At 40.6% G+C, this 20,734-nt stretch overlaps 1 protein-coding gene across 3 annotated transcripts in view; it reads right to left on the bottom strand.

The window, feature by feature from the left end:
* Ac78C (adenylyl cyclase 78C) overlaps window positions 1-20,734 on the bottom strand; it is a 464,534-nt gene that overhangs the window by 306,168 nt on the left and 137,632 nt on the right. The window contains exon 1 of one of the 3 annotated variants that reach the window (XM_083129710.1): window positions 326-404. The exons of the other annotated variants lie outside the window; for them this stretch is intronic. Within the exon in view, the coding sequence (XP_082985836.1) occupies window positions 326-348 (23 nt within the window). The 5' untranslated portion in view covers window positions 349-404. Of the gene's footprint in view, window positions 1-325; window positions 405-20,734 lie in introns of those variants that run through there. 3 annotated transcript variants of the gene reach the window in all.

Here is a 20,734-nt window from a genome sequence, read left to right on the forward strand (position 1 = left end):
GTGAAGATGAGAATAAATGATGAGATGAATGAAGGGGCAATCACAAATATATATATGGACGACACAATACGCGCCACACAGAGCATTATTATAGTGGCGAGGCGCCAGTGCCTCGCTAGTCTGCAAACAGGCAGTCGAGGGTGCACTACGTGTAAGTAACGTTTTTAACAATTTTGGTGGGTATTGTAAAGTAACTAGAAAGTTAACTGTTTATAAGGTTACTTCTAATGCAAAAAGTAACTACTTCACACAGTTATAGCTACTGTACTTACTCTTAAAAGTAACTGCAGTTAGAATTCCTGCTTTAGAAATAACTGTTACATACCTGAGAGCTCTTCCATTGGACATACTGCGCCCAAATCAAGCTCCTGTCCGACCAAACTTAGCGGACACCACATGTGACGTGCGCTTGCACTAACACATGAAACTGACATGGGCTCGTGCGTTGAATCCACGACGAAGGAATGTTGATTCAGAGATAACCAGACGCGGCATCTGTTTCGTTCAGGAAAGAAACGGAAGAGGTTTCGCCCGCCAGAGTCCACTTCCGGTTCGTGAAGGTCAATAACCATTCAGATCCCGTGTTTATTGTCGAATAGAAGCCTCTCCCGCGCAAATCCCGCCACTAGGAAACTTGGAAGTGCATTCTTGTGGATTGCCCGCCATCTGGTGGGTGTTTGCTCAGATATGCTGGAGCGGGCTTCCGTGTGTGACGACAGTTTGGTCGCCATATTTAATTTGGGAGCATGTCGGAACAAATACGTGCCTATGTAATGGAAGAAGACTATATACGCGTATATATGTACAAGCAGTCTTCTAAAAATTGTTAGGGCCAAAATATAATTCAGTGATAGTTCATTTTCTGTAGCAGGTAGTAAAACGTGTTACATGTGTGAAACTATGTTGGCATGTTCATTACTTTTCCTATGATTGTCAGATGTTTCGATACGAAGATATAGAAGGAGAAAACTTAAAGTACGTCAAGCGAAACATTTGCTCGCAACAAATGTACATATATATGTCTAACTAACTAACTCTCTAGCCTTCTCAAACCCGAAGGTTTATGACTGCAGCAACACAAGATTTCCATATGTCCTTATCCTAGGCAAGATCAATCCATTCTTTTCCATCCTTACCGATTTCATTTACTTCAATCTCAACGTTGTCCCTCCATCTTGGTCTTGACCTTCATACAGGTCTCTTGCCATCAGGTTTCCCAACAAGGATCCTGTAAATCCTTTTTTCCTCTCCCATTCGTGCCACATGGCCTGCCCACCTAAGTCTTCTTGATTTAATTATTCTAATAATATCTGGACATGGGAAGAAATGTACATGTGAATATAAAAAACTGTTGTACTTTTTCTGTTGAAACGTATTGAAAACACACCCGTATTTAATGCACAACGTTCGGCTAAATAACTAATCCTGACACAAATACCATACAACAGTGTATCTTAACCGCCGGGCTGTGGCCCAGTACCGGCCTCTGGCGTCAATTATATCGGGCCGAGAGAGGTTCTCTTGAAGTTGGCGACTTGCAGCCCGAGTTGGCAACCACGTGGAAAGATGGCCTTTCGTTTTGGGTTCACCAGCGAAGAGAGGAAATTCTTTATCGTCAGTGCTGGCCAGAATTCAAAGCCGCTGAGAGAGGAGTCAAATTTGAATTTTAACTGTTGTCTCGGTTTAGAGCCAGAAAGATCAAGAGACTTGCAGCCAGAGCTGGCAACAACCTGGAAAAATTACCTATCACTCGGGTTTGAGTTCGACTGCGATCATCAGGAAATGTATTCGCGACAATGGCGGGTTGCGATCACATGATCTAACCGAGGGGGTTGGAGGGGGAGTGATTACCGCCAGCTCAGGAGTTTTAAATAAATCCAATTCCGGTCCAAGAAAGAAATACAACAAGCGTAAATACGTTCTGGACCGTAAAGAACTTTTTTATCTTCAAAGCATATCAATCCGTTACGGAACCTTTTTCGATTCAATTTGGATACGGTCCAAGTTCGATATTGAAATGAAACAATACGCAACTTGGACCGAATTGTGCGGGAAAAAAAGGTCCCGGGGCTGTTACGAAACCCAATAGAATCCATTAAAATTTATGGGTTCCTGGACCCTTAACAACCGTGTCTGAAATGCATCTCCAACGAACGTCTAGAAAAAGTTATAATCTTCTTGACCACCAACGTCATCATAAGATAAACTGGCAATGCGTCACAATGAACCAAAGATAAGCAAGTTGGTGTTGCCAGTACATTAGCATGCCGATAATTACTATGGAGTTTGCGATTCAGGCAAAAGCCTTTCCTTTGTTGGTTTGTAATTTGAAATAGGGGAAAGTCTTACAGTACCGGACACCCTAAGTTTATTGGCAATAATTAGAAAATTAGTAGGCGGAATTTAAGTTGAAACCAAGAATGTGGTACTTTAAGATATTCTTTATTAAGAACAGGGAACCATTACGGAAAAATGGAAACTAAAGTACAAATAAAATTCCAAACAAAAAGTAGTAGAGGAAAAGGTCTAAATATGGGCCCCCCTTTTTATTTTGTCATTTTCGGAGGAGAAAATTAATATATCAAGCACCTGCCTTTGAAATGCATATCTATGAAATATATACTTAAATGTAATAGCATGCTAAAGTATAGAAGGTCTCCATTTTTTTTTTTAAAAAAAAAGCAATTTCCCAACTATGTATTTCAACATTGTGGTCTAAATATGGGCTACTAGTGGCAATATCACGAAAAGCAATTAAAATTTTAAAAAACAGTCAATCATCGCTAAAACATTATAAAATTTATAATTATGAATAATCTGTTGTTTTGAAAATCACGCGGAATGGGAAAAATCGAAATTAAGAACAACATCCAAATATTTGTTGAAAATGTGATCTCAGCATTAGACCTCATGTCATAGCCATATTTAGACCATTATGCTATTTTTCTTCCTTCAATTTATTTTCGCTCTCTGTGGTACATATTTCACAAACAAATCATGGCATTATAAAAGCCCACATTTGTTTTATGTACCGCTAATATCATAACCTATACAAAGCAGATGAGAATTCAGAAAACGATAAGTTAAAACATACCTGCAAAAAGTTTTCGGAGGTCGCAATTCTATAACAGCGTCCAGGCCGAAACTAACCTCCACTTTTTCTTGCGAATTAGCGCCGCAACCTTTGTCTTTAACAGATAACCAGTTGCCATAGCCTCTGCCATGCTGCAGCACCCGGGAACGCTGATAACTCCCAAACCAATATTTAAACCTTCGCCCATATTTAGACTTCTTCTCAATCATTTGAAGAAAAGCAAAAATCGTCGCCCAGTACCGGACAGGTAATGTGTTAGCTTATACATTAGTCGAAAATATAAAGTAAATACCACCGACAAACTAAATGTAATCGCAAGGCACTAGCCTTAGCGTGTTCTTGGAATGTTCACAAGTAAAGTACAAGATGCTTTCTTCATCTGCACATTGGGCGTGCGCCCAAGCATTACACTTCATTGAATATCGCACTACACATGATGCATTCTGTTGTTTCTTTCTGACCAGAACTGAAGTCCATGTGTTTTGTGTTCTTCATAGGTGGCATGTAGTCTTCATTCTCCTTTGCTCCCCTTGTAGAAGTGAATGATGTGTTTCCTCGTTTCATCTTTCCAACGTCATACATTTCTCGTTTCTTCTTGGTTTTCATTTCCTCCTTCTTCACAGATAAGTTGTCGAGTTGGTGTTTTAAGTCCACTTTATGCACAGTAAGGCTAATCGGGACTGGACCTACAGTTTAAAGTGGAATCCGAACCACTATGTGCCTCCACCGGGTATCGAACCCGGGACCCCTTGATTACAAGGCGACGACGCTACCACTGCGCCATTGGGGTGGCACTCGCAGATAAGTAAACGAAGATCCTGGTTCAGAGGCTGTGGAGTTGCTATTGCTCTGTGCTGAGTGTGTTGATGTGGCAACTGGCAGATCATTCGGCACTGGCGTCGCAGAGACAGTTTCGCATTAGGCTCTTGTAAAGTCCTCAGAAGGGAGGAAATCGAAATCATCAAATACCTCTGGGTTCCTAGTAAAAAGACCTGTACAGAAAATAACTGACTGTGCAAGTTCCATTCTACAAATGGAAGACAAGGCGGTATTAACAAGCCCAGCAACATCTTTCTGTATGATTGGTTTTTAACTTATTTTTGTCCGGTACTGGAAGACTCTTCGTTGTCCGGTACTGTACGATCGCCACATGATAGCACCTCGTCCAATTTTACATTGTATGCAGATGCTATTGTGAATTCTTTATCAGCTACCACGAACTAGATGCCTATATGCACACTTACCTATAAAACAATATATCCTGCTTATCTCTAACTGGAGGAATATCACCGTGAAAATAACTTTCGACACACTTTTCCTACGAACTGCTTGAACCGCCCCCTTTCCCACGACACTCCGCGCAGACTTGCGTGTCCAAACTATGTTGAACATTGATACATACACGTCGTACTGGTGCCTGGCAACTGCTTCTCTGTAGCGTCCGAAGCAAGAACTAGCGTTGTCCGGTACTGGAAAACTTTCACGTATATAGTTCCAACATTTACAATTGTAAGGCACTTTCAGAATTTAATTTTTGAAGTATGTATTAAAACTAGAAACAGGTCGCCATTTTTTAAATGTGGACCTCCTCAAAACTCAAAGGTAAGTAGAAAAGAGAAGACAATGAAGAAGAATTTTTTAAAATGTGAAGGACGAAAGAAAATAAGGGAGAAAATAAGAAATATTAAGAAGAAAAGATACGAAAGTGAATAAAGAAAATAAAGTTGGCAGAAGAAAGGAGACACGAAAGTGAAGGAGAAAAATAGAACATAGGAAGGGTATTTGAAAAGAAAAGAAGATAAGGCAATGAGGAAGAAGAGGAAAAAAGAGACGAAAGAGAATTAGGAATTAGGACACAAAGACAACAAAAGAAGAAAGGACAGGGAATATTATAAAGGAGAAAAGTGAAGAGAAAATAAAGTGAATGAGGAAAAAGAAAAGCAAGATGAAAAGAGAAGAAAGGAAAGGTAATGAACAAAAGAAGGAAAAACAACGTGGAGTAGAAAAGTGAATTAGGAAAATAAAAGAAAGACGACGAAATGAAGATAATGAGTAAGAAGATTGTGTTGCGATATTCATGCAAGAGCACAATGTTACTGTTCTTGTAAAATGTAAAGACTTAGAAGTTCTATTCCACCATAGAGAGAAAACAATCTTGAAGATTAAAGCATTCCAATCAGGCATGCAGTTTTGGTTATTTTCGCACTTTTGTACAGAATTCCACAGGCTATGGTAAAATGCATTAAGAAGTGCCTCGTGCCATTATATTCCGCTACATGCATCAATCATCCATCATCAATGACGCCATTTAAACATCGAACATTGATGCATTTCAAATACATCGAATTGGCTTGGTCACGCGTCTCAATTCTGCTGATGATGTCTGCATGTCCGCTGTCAAAATAACGTTCTTTTGTTAGGCTAGTTATTGTATTCGGAAGAAACCATACAAAGTTTTGGCAATCATTTGCTTGACTCATTGCTCTGTCTGCGTCTCACTTCAATGTCCCATGCATCCACAGTCTCTTAAGACACAATTTCATTGGTTACCTTTACTGAATGACACAAAATAATGGAGCTAGCTGAAAGAAACAATTTTTCGCTCGATTCTGCCACAAGAACAGCGGACCATTTCTTGTGGTCATTCTTTTGGAACTAAATATTAGTGCCTTTTGGTTCACCACCGAACCAAAAGATTGGAGACGAAGCCAAGATTGTATATTGGCAGCGAGGACGTCCATATTAGATCTCATATCACGCTCACATCATCCCTTTTCCATGGTCATTTTTTTAAGGTTCGAGCTGAGCTAGTGATTTTTTCCCTCCTGCTCTTAGATTGGATGAGAAGCGCGAGGCACCTTTTGATACTTCCTCCATTGTGTTGGATGCCACGATGCGAAAGCTTCGTATTAGCCTCATTGTTTGTTTTTGAAAACATTTGAATGACGGGCTGAGTGTGAGCGGCATCAGGAAAGGAATTTGTAGCTTGGAGGCATGGGAAGCGGGGGGTCGTTTGGACCATGCTTCCTTCAGATGGATTTTTTCGATCCGAGGGGTGTTAAGAATTTTTATGGTGTCAGACTTATATCGGTGGGTTTTTCAAAAGTAGCATTGAATTTTGGGGGAAGGAGTGGTGCAGATTATAATGCCGCTGTATATTTCATACACAGCAGCTGCAAACTGATGGAAAATCTCAGGAAGCTCGTTTCTTTTTTTTCTTAAGTGTTCAAACTCAGATTGCTTTGCTTAAGCTATGTTTTCCAATCGAAAATTTTACTCCCCATCCCTGCTCACTTCGTATTTCCTTCTTCTCTTTCTTTTTGTTCCACTGGCCATGTCCGAAAGATGCAAGACTGTACTTGAAGCGAACATCCTCCGAGAATGGTCTCGTAATTCAGTATCGAAACCTTGGACTGGAACCGGAAATCTTTCCAATTGCACTAGTTGGTTAGTAATATCACAAGTCTATCGTAGATTCGATCCCCAACACTAGCTGAAGACGAGAGAATGGGTGGGAAGCTCTCTCAAACAGTTATAAGTAGTACAGTCACAGACACTTCTGGTTTAAAATAACCCCATTACCTTTCAAAGGAATCATTACAATGCACTGTACAAGCAATGGATAAGCACAATTAGCACGGAATGGTAATGAACAACCACTTACACTAATATTCAGAGAATTATATCATTCTTGCACGATAAATCTTTCATACACTGATGAATCGGCAAGAAAACCATCACCGTAAATGAATGTAACAAAGGATCAAAAAGCTCAGTCTCAAATTTCAATCCTCCAGCCTTTTGAGGATCCTCGGATTCCCAGCAGTTTCCACTCGTCTTCGGAATAAGTGGGAAAGAAGAGGGTGCTAATTAATGGAGCAGCCGATGGCCTCATGGAAAGTGCTTCATTTTCCGGCCGAGCTGTTGGGGCAGGGAATCATTCTTTTCCTGGCTCCCCTTCAGATCCAGCGGCAGGTAACGAATGGAGACGTGGTGACGCCTACAGTGTTACAAGCTGCACTATTTTCTCTCAAACTGAAAAATTTCAAGTCGCCTTTATGCCTACTATCGAATTAACAATTATGAATACTTGAGTTTTGACTCCAAATAAAAATTTAGCAGTAGCCCTACATACAAATGAGTTACATCAAAATTTAGCTCATTGAATTCTGCGTCAATCTGTGCTAACCAATTTCTTTTCGAATATGCCTTCGATTTTTTTATCGTTGTGAGCACAAAAAAGTGCTGTTTTTATTAAAGTATTGTAAACGATCACACTCTTTGAAATTCCATAAATAAAAATCGGGTGGTTCGATCGTGATGAAGTTTTAATACGGTGTAGGCAACAAGATTTTCAATGCAATTCTTCATTTGAAGATTTTTAAAATTGGTAAAAAAAACAGTTCTTATAAATTTTGTGAAACAACGTTTTCTTAGAATTGAGTAGTCCTACAAACACAATATCGGTATTGTTTTTAAGCTCCTCGCATTTGTTTTTAAAATCAAGTACCATTGTTAATTCACATTCCGAAACAGATTTTATACAGATTTTTATTCAACACAGTAAAGATGTACGTGGAACGTGGCAACGCCGCACGCCCTGACTCGCAGTTAAAGTCTAAGTTTCCACGGTTCAATGGACATCGCTGTCTTTTCTTTATTTTTTTAAAACTAATCAGGGTTGGACGTAAAGTTTAAGGTGTGGTCAGAATTAGGGCTCTAGGAGCATTAAGGGGTGATGTCTCTTACTATTTTCATTGCGTTATGAGCCTTTTCAAGTTCTTGGGTTAAAAACGCGACGATGGGAATGAACAGCTGAAATGGATAGTGATGCTTTGTCCAGAGTTCGAACTTGGGATCTTTGACTAAGCAGAGTGTGTCGCTTCATTTCCGCCGCGAAAACCGATTCTAGTAGGGTGGTGTAATGTTCATTTAAATGGCACGTCTTTGAGTAAATTAGTCCCTTAAAAACAAAATGAAAGTGGAGGGGTCAGTTTTCTACGGGGAAAAATTGTTGACCCCAAGGGTTCTTATCAAAATGAGGGGGTGTAAATTATCTACGGGGGAAAATGAATCCTGGGATTTCTGATTAATTGATTTGATTTGATTTTGATTTTGAATTTAAAATTTTGGGAGCGTCAGCACTTAGGCTATTTTGCTCCCGTCACATTATACGGGGGCCAGCCCCTTATCATTACAAATAACAACTCTAGCGTTGCATAACTAAAAATGTTAAAATGTTCTGACTTCTGTTAAAAGCTGAGGCTGTAAACGGGCACTCAGCACATACAAGGACAACAAACAGGACAACACACACAAAATTATACTGGCCATAGTGCCAGTCGCCAGAGCCTCGTTAGTCTTTAGTCCAGGGTGCACTACGTGGAAGTGAGGTTGACTCTTGGGCGCCTACGTGGAAGGTCACCCCTTACACCCCTTCTGATTAATTGAAGCCGACGTCAATTTCATAAGGGTAAAAAAATAACTCCTCACGGATATCTTATAAAATGAAAGAGGAGACGGGGGAAATTTTAACCGCAGAAAAATTGGTTTCTGAATGGCATATCTTACACTTTAATTGAGGTTTCATGTGCATCCATCCCCCCCCCTCCCCTGGACAAAAATTATTCCTCCGCCATTTCATAGGAAATATCGATCACAAAAGGAAAAAATGGCACTTTTAGGGGAATTTTGATAGTACCGTCCTTTCACCGCAACCATAATTTACCCAAACATCCTGTTACATTTCCAGACGGATGTTATTCTGCTTTCAAACTGTAGCCCGTCCCGGTCAACCCTATGTTAGCCTATAGACAATCTTTAAAACTTCCAAAGACACGAATAAGCCTTTCTTGAAATTAACCCCATAAACTTTCAATTTTCTAGCTCCTACGGCGACATGCATTATTTCAGCAAAGCGGAGGGTGTCCATATTCCATGCAAGGTTTATAACAGAGCACATAAAATAGCTCTCTGGAAAATATTCTCCAGGTTGGTGGCACTTTAATTTCCTCCTGGAGGCAATAAAAAACAGCTTTTTGGAAAAAGGGTGCGCCTCCAGCGGAGAATTTACAAAGCGATCTCCCGCTGCTCAAACACAGGAACACTCTCTGGGTAGAGCTTTGAGGTGAGATCATTGTAACACCTACGCTCTGTAATCATCTTCTACGCCCTCATGAAGAATTTACACGCCTTACGAAGAAGCAATAATAACCCTTGCAACAAAAGGTGGGCGGAAGATATGAAAAAGAAAACTAGCTTTTTGTCATTGTCATTAGCATAAACCCTTTACCGTTATGTAACAAGTCAAGTCGCTGTGGATTTCAGGTTGCCGGTCTTAAGGATATGGTGATTCATTCTGTGTATGTGCATTTGAGCAAAATCGGTCAATATAAACAATTGTTCCTCGAAGAAACGTATGTGAACATTTGAATGCTGACAATTAGAGGCCAGCATAGTGTGCCTTTTACCTACCCACTGCCCGCTTGCGCGCGATAACAGGTTTACCTGCTCGCCTGCCCACGGCAACGAGTCGACTTGCGTCTCTACCCGGGTTCTTTGTCTTCAAGGCGCTCTGCGCTTACAAGGTACCTGGGCATTCATCAAGACCCGGGCGCCTGCAAAACCTGCTGGAAGGAAACAGCCCTCCGGCAACGTGTCGCTCCAGGTGTTTCATCACCACGTGGACGGCTGCAGCCAGTGTTGCCTACTTACGTAGCTACTAAATCCTACGAAGTCCTAGGAGGAGCTTCTTCTCCAAGGAGAATTTATATACTTAGCGATTTCAGTTCAGCGTAAGCAGTTTTTATCTTATTGCCAGGAAATGCACGCAATATTACAGTTTTATTTATCTAAATGAATGATCGAGCAAACAAAAATCTCCTCACTGAAAACTAATTGTTTTTCATTGCATGGTGCCTTAACCAGGCACGCAGTGGCGCAACCAGAGGGGGCAGGGTGCATTGCTCACAACCTTGGACGGAAATTGTCTAGCGGAGGGGTCAGAGTGGGGGTCAAACATTAAAGTACAAGTCTCATCAAGTTCAATGCCGTAGCAAAGGGGTAGCGGGAGTCGGCCCTGAGCGCCGAACGATCTAAGTGAGAAAAGTTTTAAAACAGAGAATGCTATGGCGGCCCGTGATATTATTTGCTATTAATGTTGGTTTGTTACGAGTTGGATGAATTAATTATGTAATACGTCGCTCCATGTGAAAAGAAAATATTGTACATGGAAATTTTACATGCCATATGTATGTACATTCGGAATGCATTTATCATGCACTTTCTTTCTTTCAAAAATAGTGTGTGTGCTTGTTTTCCATTATTAGCTAACGTGAAATTGACGTGTTGAAAAAAATATTTCTAATCCTCTGTTTCAACACAAATGCGTGAGAACCGATTTCTACCCCCTTTTTGCGTGATTTATGAGGATAATAATGCCTTTCATGCTACTTTATTACTATTATTGCGATTGTTGTTGTTGTTACGTTTATCCAAGTACTTGCCCCCCCCCCCCCCAAACGAGGGTAACGGCAATGCCCCTGGCTGGCTACGGCGCTGGTGTTCGCAGTAGAACAGTGTGTTGTTTGACTCGCGACTTCAGCGTCGAACGTGACATGTTTCAGTCCTGCCCTATATCACTATATATACGTATATTGGTTATTTACGACATATACTTATGGATCCTGTGCCACGGAAAACCTATTTCAATGTGTGTGTGTGTGGGGGGGGGGTAGCAACATTCGTAAATCTCATTTCATTGCGAAGCTTCGAGTTCCCTTTTTTAAGTAGTGCAAATCTATTGCAGTTGGCAACACTGCAGAACGGTGTGGGCCAGGTGCAGTTTCTACTCGAAGCAACTACGTCATGCAGAGGGAGGGGTCTGCAGTTGATGGAAAGAACGAACTGAGACCTACTAGGTATCGTAAGACTGCGGGTACCCGGCGGGTCTACAATGCCTGCCAGGAACGATCTGGGCAGGTGGCCAGACAAGCTGCTCAAGCGAGGGTGTTGCGCAGGTTGCATGGCATTTCAGGAGCGATGTCTCGCGAACGGGTCTGCTCCAGGTCTTGTGCAAGCCTCTGCTGACAATTGAAATCCAAGTGGAGGGATATTGACGGTTGAAATCAACATTCTTGTTTCTCAGTTCGTGGCCAGTGTGGCTACCGTAATGAAGTGTCGGTTTCTTTGGTGCGTGCGGTATTAGTGCCGTGTGGGGAAATGCATAATGCAAGTGACGTTTATAAATGAAAACGGTGCTTAATGAATAATTTTTTAATCGAATGTGTCTACGCAAGGGAGAGTAAAAATAAAACCCAAACTTATCTTTATTTTTTTATCTAGGATATTTCTTCATGTTTGGTTGAACAAGTTTGCTGCATTTTAACACAGACCAATTGCTGATCTAGAAAGAATTTCAAGTCGTGAGATGGACGTGCATTCACACATGAGCCACTGCCAAGATCTTTCCATCCATCTGCCATGTTCTTTTTGATTGATTGATTGAGTTGATGTTGATGCTGATCCGAACCATTATGTGCCTCCACCGAGTATCGAACCCGGGACCCCTTGATTACAAAACGACGACGCTACCACTGCGCAATCGGGGAGGCCCATGTCATGTACAGTGATCAAATTGGGCCGGTATGGCATACCGGTAGTAAATTAAGATGCCAAACTGCATACCGGCAGTAAATTTTTATAACTGGCGCTTATTTATTGGAGCTGGTCGCACAAGTAGCTTCGCAATGCCTAACAATGTACTCGCTCATATATATATCATTTTTGCACGGTTGAGTTGGCCCGTACAGCACTTTGCACTCTTGTCCCACCCGCTATCCACTGTCGAGCGCTGCTTATCAATCATACGTCATGAGAAACGCAACAATAGCGCCGAGAATGTGCCAACAAAATTCTAAATTGAACCAAATAGAGGAATCCATTAACATACTCAATCAAAAAGACATAGAATCAACAGAAAGGACAGCCTTTTTACAGATTTACCACATGACATAACTTGCAATAAATTAAACAATGTATCAGTCGACAGGATATATCACATGTTAATTTTGTGGCTGATTTTTGTGTGTTAGTGAAAAACTAAATATGCTGACCAAGGCAGTAATTTATTTTATTAGAAACATAAACTAAACGGAACGTTTCAACCTTCTAGCAAGGTCTTCTTCAGACTCTGTATCAAGTACAAATGTAACAAGATACAAAAACAGGGCATTATATATACCCAAACATTACTCCCTCCAGACTATTAGAAAGTTGACAAGGGAAAGTCACCTGCTAGAAAGTTCCAGAACAACTTTCTAATAGTCTGGAGGGAGTAATGTTTGTGTATATATAATGCCCTGTTTTTGTATCATGTTACATTTGTGCTTGATACAGAGTCTGAAGAAGACCTTGCTAGAAGGTTGAAACGTTCCGTTTAGTTTATGTTTTTAATAAAATAAATTACTGCCTTGGTCAGCATATTTAGTTTTTCATAATCATGGAAACAATGCTTAATGGTGTTATAATTGTGTGTTAGGAACTTCTGCAGTACTGAGTGCTTAAATGTCTAATACTTTATTAGTTATTACAATTCATGCATAGCACCAATACAAAAGGAGCGCAATTTGTTGTGATAAAAGAGAGAGAATGAGAATCGGTTAAGAAATCACAAAAAAAAAAATATCGTATCAAAAGACAGATCTGTGCATACGAGTGTACCGGTAGTAATTCATTTCCATTTCGGCCACTGGGCCAGTTTCGAATTTCTTCCCACCATCCCTAAACTTGCTGATGTGGTTGAATTCTATTCGCTCCAAGCTTCCAGAGGGCAAGAAACCACCACTGCTCTTCATTGGTGCAGCTGTGGGAAGGAGGCGCCATCTTGACAAAAATTGAGTTTTCAAGTTTACTTGGTCAGTGTTGCAACCTTGAGGTTGTTCTGTATATTATAGTTGATACCTAGCAGAAATTTGAACTATACACAGTCTATCATACAAACTTTTAAGGCTTTCATTTATCTCAGTTTACAAGTGTTATTAATACAGAGCATACAATTAGTGGAAGTGAAGTGCCATGATAACAACACTGCTAATAATAATAATGTGGTCAGCAGGCCCCAAAATAAAGGATAGCCTAGGGTCAAATTTTATCCCCCTCCCTTCCCCGATGATTGACTGATTGAATTGGTGTTTTAAGTCAACTTTTTATGCACAGTACGGCTAATTGGGACTGGACCTACAGTTTAAAGTGAGATCGAACCACTATGTGCCTCCACCAGCTATCGAACCCCGAACCCCTTGATTACAAGGCGACAACGCTACTACTGCGACATCGGGGAGGCCCATCCCTTCCCCGATGCTAACTGATGTTTAATTAATAGTTTTGAATATCATAAGATTCAGATTCCTATACTGCTATTACATTTGAGAGAACTCGATGTATTGTTTCCGTGGCTACTGGTGTTTGGCTTCTCAGCACTTGTTATCCAAAGACTCAACGTAAACTTAAGTTAACTTTCCGCCTGGTAGTAGTTTGGGGAGGTGCCTAGTGAAGCTAAGACTAAACGGGTGACGTCATCGTAATCCAACAACCGCTCGCATGGTAGAACAAAAGCTAAGCGGGGGTGGAAGATTACGCAGATTAGCGACGCACAGTTTTAAAAAGAGAATACGAAGGATGGGCTTTGATCGCCGGTGTGTTCTAGTGTTGTCCATTCATTCATAAGGGAGACCGTTCGAGCTAATAATACAATAGCTTTGAAATGTCCGGGTGAACACGTAGTGAACGCTGTTGCCGAGAAGGTGATCGTAACGATGAGATGGAAGGAAGGTTATGACGGGGGAACAAAAGGCGCAAGTAAACATTAGATTTTCCTTCGTTCCTCCAAGCGAATAACCGAATGGTTTCAGTATTAATGCAGGACCAAATTGATCCCTTGATCCGAATTGTAATCCTTGTAACATAACCCATGACGCAACAGCCCTTGAGGTTCAGGGCCTACATACCAACTGCCGGCCTCACACCCAGCAGAGGTGCGCGATTATCCAACCAGTTACGAGGTAATGTGTGATCAGCACGACAAACCCCCAGTCGTTGTTGTAGGTTTACGTGACATGGTTACGCCCCTCGTTCGTAGCTCCCCAATTTCCTCACTGGCCGAAATCTCAGGAGAAAAGTTGTTACGCTTCCCCCAAGAGATTCGAACCTGCGTGTGTCTCGTAGCCAGAGCTTAGTTAATCGCAAAGGTTGTGCAACGTATCTCAACCGGGAATCGAACGCGGGACATCTTGATGGCGAGGCGACAACATTAGCCACTGGGGAAGACCTTTAACCGTGATAAGAGCTGGCTTTGTACTGTGTTGCGCTAACCACTTTACCATGTTGCGCTAACCACTTTACCACGCAGATTGGCAAGTTTGCAAACCGAGACGAGAACGTACCCAGTCGAAGAACATGGAGTTTTGTAGAAAACATTTTTAAAAATTAAAGAAAATTCAAGTTTCCAACGCAACCAGTTCCGCATCACGAGCACTTAAGACAAAACAGAAAAATCAGAGATGCGTATTACTTTTGGAAACAGCAGAATGGGAAATCGATTTTCCCGAAAAGTTTTTGAAGTTTTGTCTCCACCAGCAAAATACAATCAATACCGCCAGCCATCGTATCCAAGGCCATCTGCGTCTAAAAGTTTCCTTGCTGAACTAGCGATGTCCATTCTACTAACAGACTTTACGGTTAAAGTTGCTGAATTGAATTAAATATCGAAAGTTAAACTCTCTCGCTTCGAGAAGTAGCTCAGTTGCAATTACTTAAAAGTTGTCGCCTAGTACGGTGCGCTTTCCTGAGAGGGTTCACCCTAAAAGTTCTTCTTCAAGGTATCCTACACCGCGGCGAAAATTAGATCATTTGCCTTGTCAAGCCTGCGTAACCTTATGGGGTAGTTTCGGTCATGATTTTCTGGAGAACCAGTCGACAGAAAATGTTCAAATTTTACCTGAGCAGTCAGAAAGGATGTTTCTAGAGTACCACTTTTTGAAGTTTTGATTTGCTGCGTCAGGACCTGAAAATTAATTAACTTTACTAGTTACGAACGATCAGCATGGCATGGTTAAATCCAGTACAGACTGCCATTGGCGGATTGATTTAAAGACCAGGAGGTCAAGCACATGAGCGCCGATTTCAGACTTGTATATGAGTGGAACGGCCCTTTTTTTTCAAACCATCGCTCTCTTTGAAATCCTGTAAATCAAAAACTGGTTGTCCAATAGTTATGAAAGTTTAGTAGGGTGCAGGCACAAAGGTTCTAAACACAATTATTAATTTTCAGGTTTTCAAAATTTCTCAAAAAACCGTTATTTTCAATTTTGCCAAACAACTTTTTCTTGGTATTGGGTAGTCCTACAAATACAACATTGGTCTTATTTTTGAAGTTCTGTGCATCTGTTTTTAAAATGCACTATCATTGTCAATTCACATTGCGAAACCGATTTTATACAGAGTTTTATTCAGCGGAGTAAAGCTGTACATGAAACGTGGTAACACGGCAAGCATTGACTCGCAGCGTCCACGGGCAGTTTCCATCATTCTATTTCCTATCTTTCAGAAAGAATTTTGTCATTTACGATATAATGCTGATTTTTTTTATATAGTTTTACACATGACACGTGGTTTCATTCCTTTCGCGTATTTCATAAATATTTATTGTGCATGTGGCAACCCTGGAATTTAGCCTAACTCTACACGCAACCCAGCAACGCCTCGTGTAAGTTAGGTTGCCTAGTTTAAAATATCGTTGTCCTAAGACTTTTGAGAGACGCTGTACAATTGATTGATTGATTTGGTATATTTTACTTCGCCTTTCTGCCACTTTCTTGGCTAATGGCGAAGATGAGGATGAATGATGATATGACGAAATTGATGAAGTGACACTCAGAAAGAAGACCCATGCCGAGGCAGGGATTCTAACCCGGGACCCCTGGCGTCGCTGCGCTTAACCACTCCGCCACGGAGGTCACCACTTGTGTGTACAGTCATTGACACTTCTGGGTTATATTCTTTGCACATTACATGCAGGAGGCGAGTTGCATCTATATTTCACTCTGATCCTTGTACATATTTTAGGAAACGAAAGCTTGTAGTGTAGTGAGTAACGTTAAGAATGGTCAACCTGATGGTCGAAGGTTCAAACCAATCCGATGCCAGAAACTTTTCGTAACTTTTAGTTAGACATATCCCATTGCGTTCATTGTCCACGCCGTGCGAAATGGAATGATTCTGTTTGGAATTAACGATGGGGGAAATATTAAAGAATAAAATCTCCACTTCAACGAACTCAGAAGTGGAGAAAAATGCACAATTCTCATAAATATGAAAATTACATTCATGTTCAAATGTATATTTTCATGTGGAATATAAAGGTTATAAAGATTGTTATATTATGATACTCTGATGATAATTGTATACGTATACAAAGATATTGACAAAAAATAATGAAATAACTATTTATAGTTGTGGTAATTCAACACATACTAATTTCAGCCCTATTCCACTAAAGTTCAATGCAAGGCTACATGCGTAAATATCGAATGAATTGTTTCCATCAAATGTTTATGCCGATTCATACTACCTTCGATCTCTCTGTTACAATCAAGTATTATTTACACAATACACATAGGAGGCGAGTTGCATCTGCATTTAACATTGGTCAGCTCCTTCTACCTCGTTCCAGAAAACAAAAGCTTGTAGGGTAGTGGTTCCCGTTAAGGATTGTCAACCTGATGGTCGTAGGTTCAAACCCCTCCGGTGGCAGGAACTTTTCATAAGTTTTAGACATATCCCATTGTGTTCATTGAGAATGCCATGCCGTGTGAAATGGAATGATTCTGATTGCCATTGACGATGAAATATCGGAACAGGGAAAGAAAGATGGCGAAGGTATCATTCAAATTTCCCTTTTCAAAAAATATATTTTCAGTGATGTGTAGGTTAACTCGACTCCGTCACACGGACTCGAATGGTTGATTGAATGATTCATTGATTTGGATCATTTTAATTCGCTTTTCTTCTACTTTTGGCTAATCGCGAAGCTGAAGATGAGGAATGATAATGAAACTGATTAAGGGACACTCGCAAAGGAATTTGAAAACTCCGTCAACTTGGAGTGCAACAATCACGAAAATTCTATTTCACAATGCCAAAGTTTTGTACAAGTTTTATACACCCCGTAAAAAGTTTTGTAACGCCTCGGTTCAAGATAAATTCAAACTTCAAAAGTTGCACTCCAGCGTCAACTTGGAGTGCAACTTTTGAAGTTTGAATTTCTCTTGGACCGAGACGTTACAAAACTTTTTACGGGGTGTATAAAACTTGTACAAAACTTTGGTATTGTGAAATTGATTGTTGCACTCCAGGTTGACGGAGCTGAATTAGAACTCGTGACCTCTGGCGTCTTAGCGCTCTGTGCTAACCATTCCGACACGGAGGTCGGCGTACTCGAATGGAACGGTATTGCAACACCACATTCCAGCGCATGGCTGGGGGTGGTAGCTCACGAGCTTCTTGTAGGATGATATACGCTAGAAGAGCCAACTGGCGATTTCTACTCGTTTGCAGCAAATGGCGTCAACCGTCAACGCACTTCGAAAAGGAGCCTCGGTCTACGCCAGAGAACAAACAGACACAAATGAAGAAAAGCAAAGGCAGGTGAAGTCGTGTGGGAACATTTTGAAGAACATGGTGTTCAAAGAATAAGTAATAAAAATTGCATTACATTTTTAATATTTATTTTGGTGTGTACCTGAAAATAAGCAGAAGCCGCTACTTGTAACGGTATTACATTGCATCAATTATTAACTGACACTAATGAAGACTTGATAAATTTGAAGTGCGCAAGCGACAATGCGATCTTTAGCTGCTAAGCAACGGCGTATCAGTTTCATTTATAACGTTAAAGAACGGAATTGTGCGACTGTTTGGTTTTTGATTTGTGAATAATGAGTAACATTCTGGAAAAAGTGGTTTTCAATACCGGAAATTGGCGAAAGACAAGACAATTTTAGAAAATGATGTCATGTGAAAAAGTGCAAAATTTGCTGTTTAAGCAATAATCACAACGCACGTCAGTAGTGTAATCAACCCGTTTGAGCAACACCAAGTGGGGTTCAAAAATACCTCAAAAACTCACTTTCTCTCCACGTTCCGCGCCTCATTTATTGCGCTGACGATATTTCGCAGCGAAGAAAACAGCACCAAAACATCAAAAGCTCACTTTGACCATTTGGGGTTCACCAAAACCTCAAAAAAAAAACAACTCACTTTTATTAATTGAGGATCACCAAAACCTCAAAGAAACTCACTTTTTCTTATTTATTGCGCTGACACAGCGTGATGAGTAAATAATGTACTCTCTCATCCTTGAAGGATGAATGCACCTTATCGTAATTTTCCAAGTCCCGGTCAAATGTTTATATATATATCGTGACATTTGTAAACCTACCTCTTTCGGGAACGATGTGCCACACACACACGCGCCAGTAGTGTCACAAATATGCCTTTGACGCCAACTCTGATTTCTTGACCAAACGACCACAAAAACCTGAAAAACTCACTTTCTCTCCACGTTCCGCGCCTCATTTATTGCGCTGACGATGTTTCACGGCGCAGAAAAGCCGTGATGAGTGAAAGATGAGCTCTCATCCTCTCATCCTTCAAGGATGAGTGCACCTTATCGTAATTTTCCAAGTCCGGGACCAAAATGTTTATATATCGTGACCTTTGTAAACCTCTCTCTCTCTCTCTCGGGGGAACGATGTGCCTCTCATTATTTCCGTATTGTGACGCAAACAAACAAATAATAATTGTTGTTTTTTTTGTTTTTTTTTAGGATCCCTGGCCCCTATATAACCTCGCCAGGGGTGCGTGGTGCCCAACCAAAAAAAAAGTAAAAAAAAAGGTTCTCTAACGGCTGCGGTTGTAGATAACCCCACACCTCTATAGAGTTTCACGTGTTTGTTTTTTCTCAAAAAATCCTATGGGACACCTCTGTTTGTCAAAAATTCGAGATATTTGCAATTTAAGATTTTTTAAACGCTGTGGACTTAGAAAATTTTTGATTGATGAAAAAATTGGTTCCATGATGACATATGTTTATTTTGGTATGGGTGGACAGAGGACACCGAGACTCGACCAACGCACTAAACCCGATCTTTCTACGACTATTTGTTCAAAAGTTACGAGTGATGAAAATTTTGGATGGTGGGCTAACTTCTTACCTCTTGACCTCAGGACCACCAAAACTTGGTACACGTATTCTCCACCTCCAAAATCGACAGGGGTGGTAGCTTCGCTACCGGAATGGGGGTGTTTTTCGATATATTTTTTCGATAACTCTTACCATTTTCGAGATATTTGCAAATTTAAGATTTTTTAACACAGGACTTGGAAAATTTTCGGAACGTTTTTTTTTTTTTGTTCCATGACAACCTACGCCAATTTTGTTATGAGAGGACATAGGACACCGAGACGATGCTAACGCAAGAAATCCCAGCTCTCTATGATCATTTTTTCCAAAGTTACGAGTGATCAAAAACATTTTTTGGCAATTGGTCCACCCTTGACCTCCAAGAACCTCCGAAAACTTGGTACACGTACTCTGCATCACCAAACTCGACAAGAGGGTCAACGGGAAGGATATTCGCGCTATCTCTTACTGTTTTCGAGACATTTTGCAATTTAACGCTGGACTTGGAAAATTTTCGACAGATGGAGGTCAAATTTGGTTCCATGACGACCTATGTTTATTTTGGTATGGGAGGACAGAGGACACCGAGACTCGACCAACGCACTAAACCCGATCTTTCTACGACTATTTGTTCAAAAGTTACGAGTGATCAAAATTTTGGAGGGTGGGCTAACTTCTTACCTCTTGACCTCAGGACCACCAAAACTTGGTACACGTATTCTCCACCTCCAAAATCGACAGGGGGGTAGCTTCGCTACCGGAATGGGGGTGTTTTTCGATATATTTTTTCGATAACTCTTACCATTTTCGAGATATTTGCAAATTTAAGATTTTTTTAACGCTGGACTTGGAAAATTTTCGCGAATCAACGTACGGAAGCCGTTGGAAGCAGTTTGAAGACTGAAATGGCTATAGAAGGACACTTATTATAATGTTAATATTTTAGTATAATGTTTCTAGGAATTGCTTCTCGATAATGTTTGGTATTTAATTTAATCTGTTGTTAGATAAAATAATTACTAGAATTTAAGGATGGAAAATATGAACAGCGAATGAATGATACGTTTGACTAATCGTGAAGATGAATATCACAGTACGTTTTTATCGTTCTTCTATAAACGTTGAAACGTTTAAGAACGTATAAGAACGTTTACCGAAACGTTTCAACGTTGTTTTCAATATTCAACTGCTTCCAACGGCTTCCGTACGTTGATTCGCGATTAGTCAAACATGTCAAATATAACTGCTATTAGAAAACGTATGATGAAAATAAGTTTTGTAGAAATTCTCTTCTCAATAAGAATACTATATTACTACCTTTGAGGCCGCGGTGGCTCAGTCGGTAACGCGTCTGACTACCATGCTAAAGGTCCCGGGTTCGATCCCCGGCCGGTTCAAAT

This window comes from Lepisma saccharinum, chromosome 10 (assembly GCF_977018435.1).
Source record: "Lepisma saccharinum chromosome 10, izLepSacc3.1, whole genome shotgun sequence".
Taxonomy (NCBI): Eukaryota; Metazoa; Arthropoda; class Insecta; order Zygentoma; family Lepismatidae; genus Lepisma; species Lepisma saccharinum.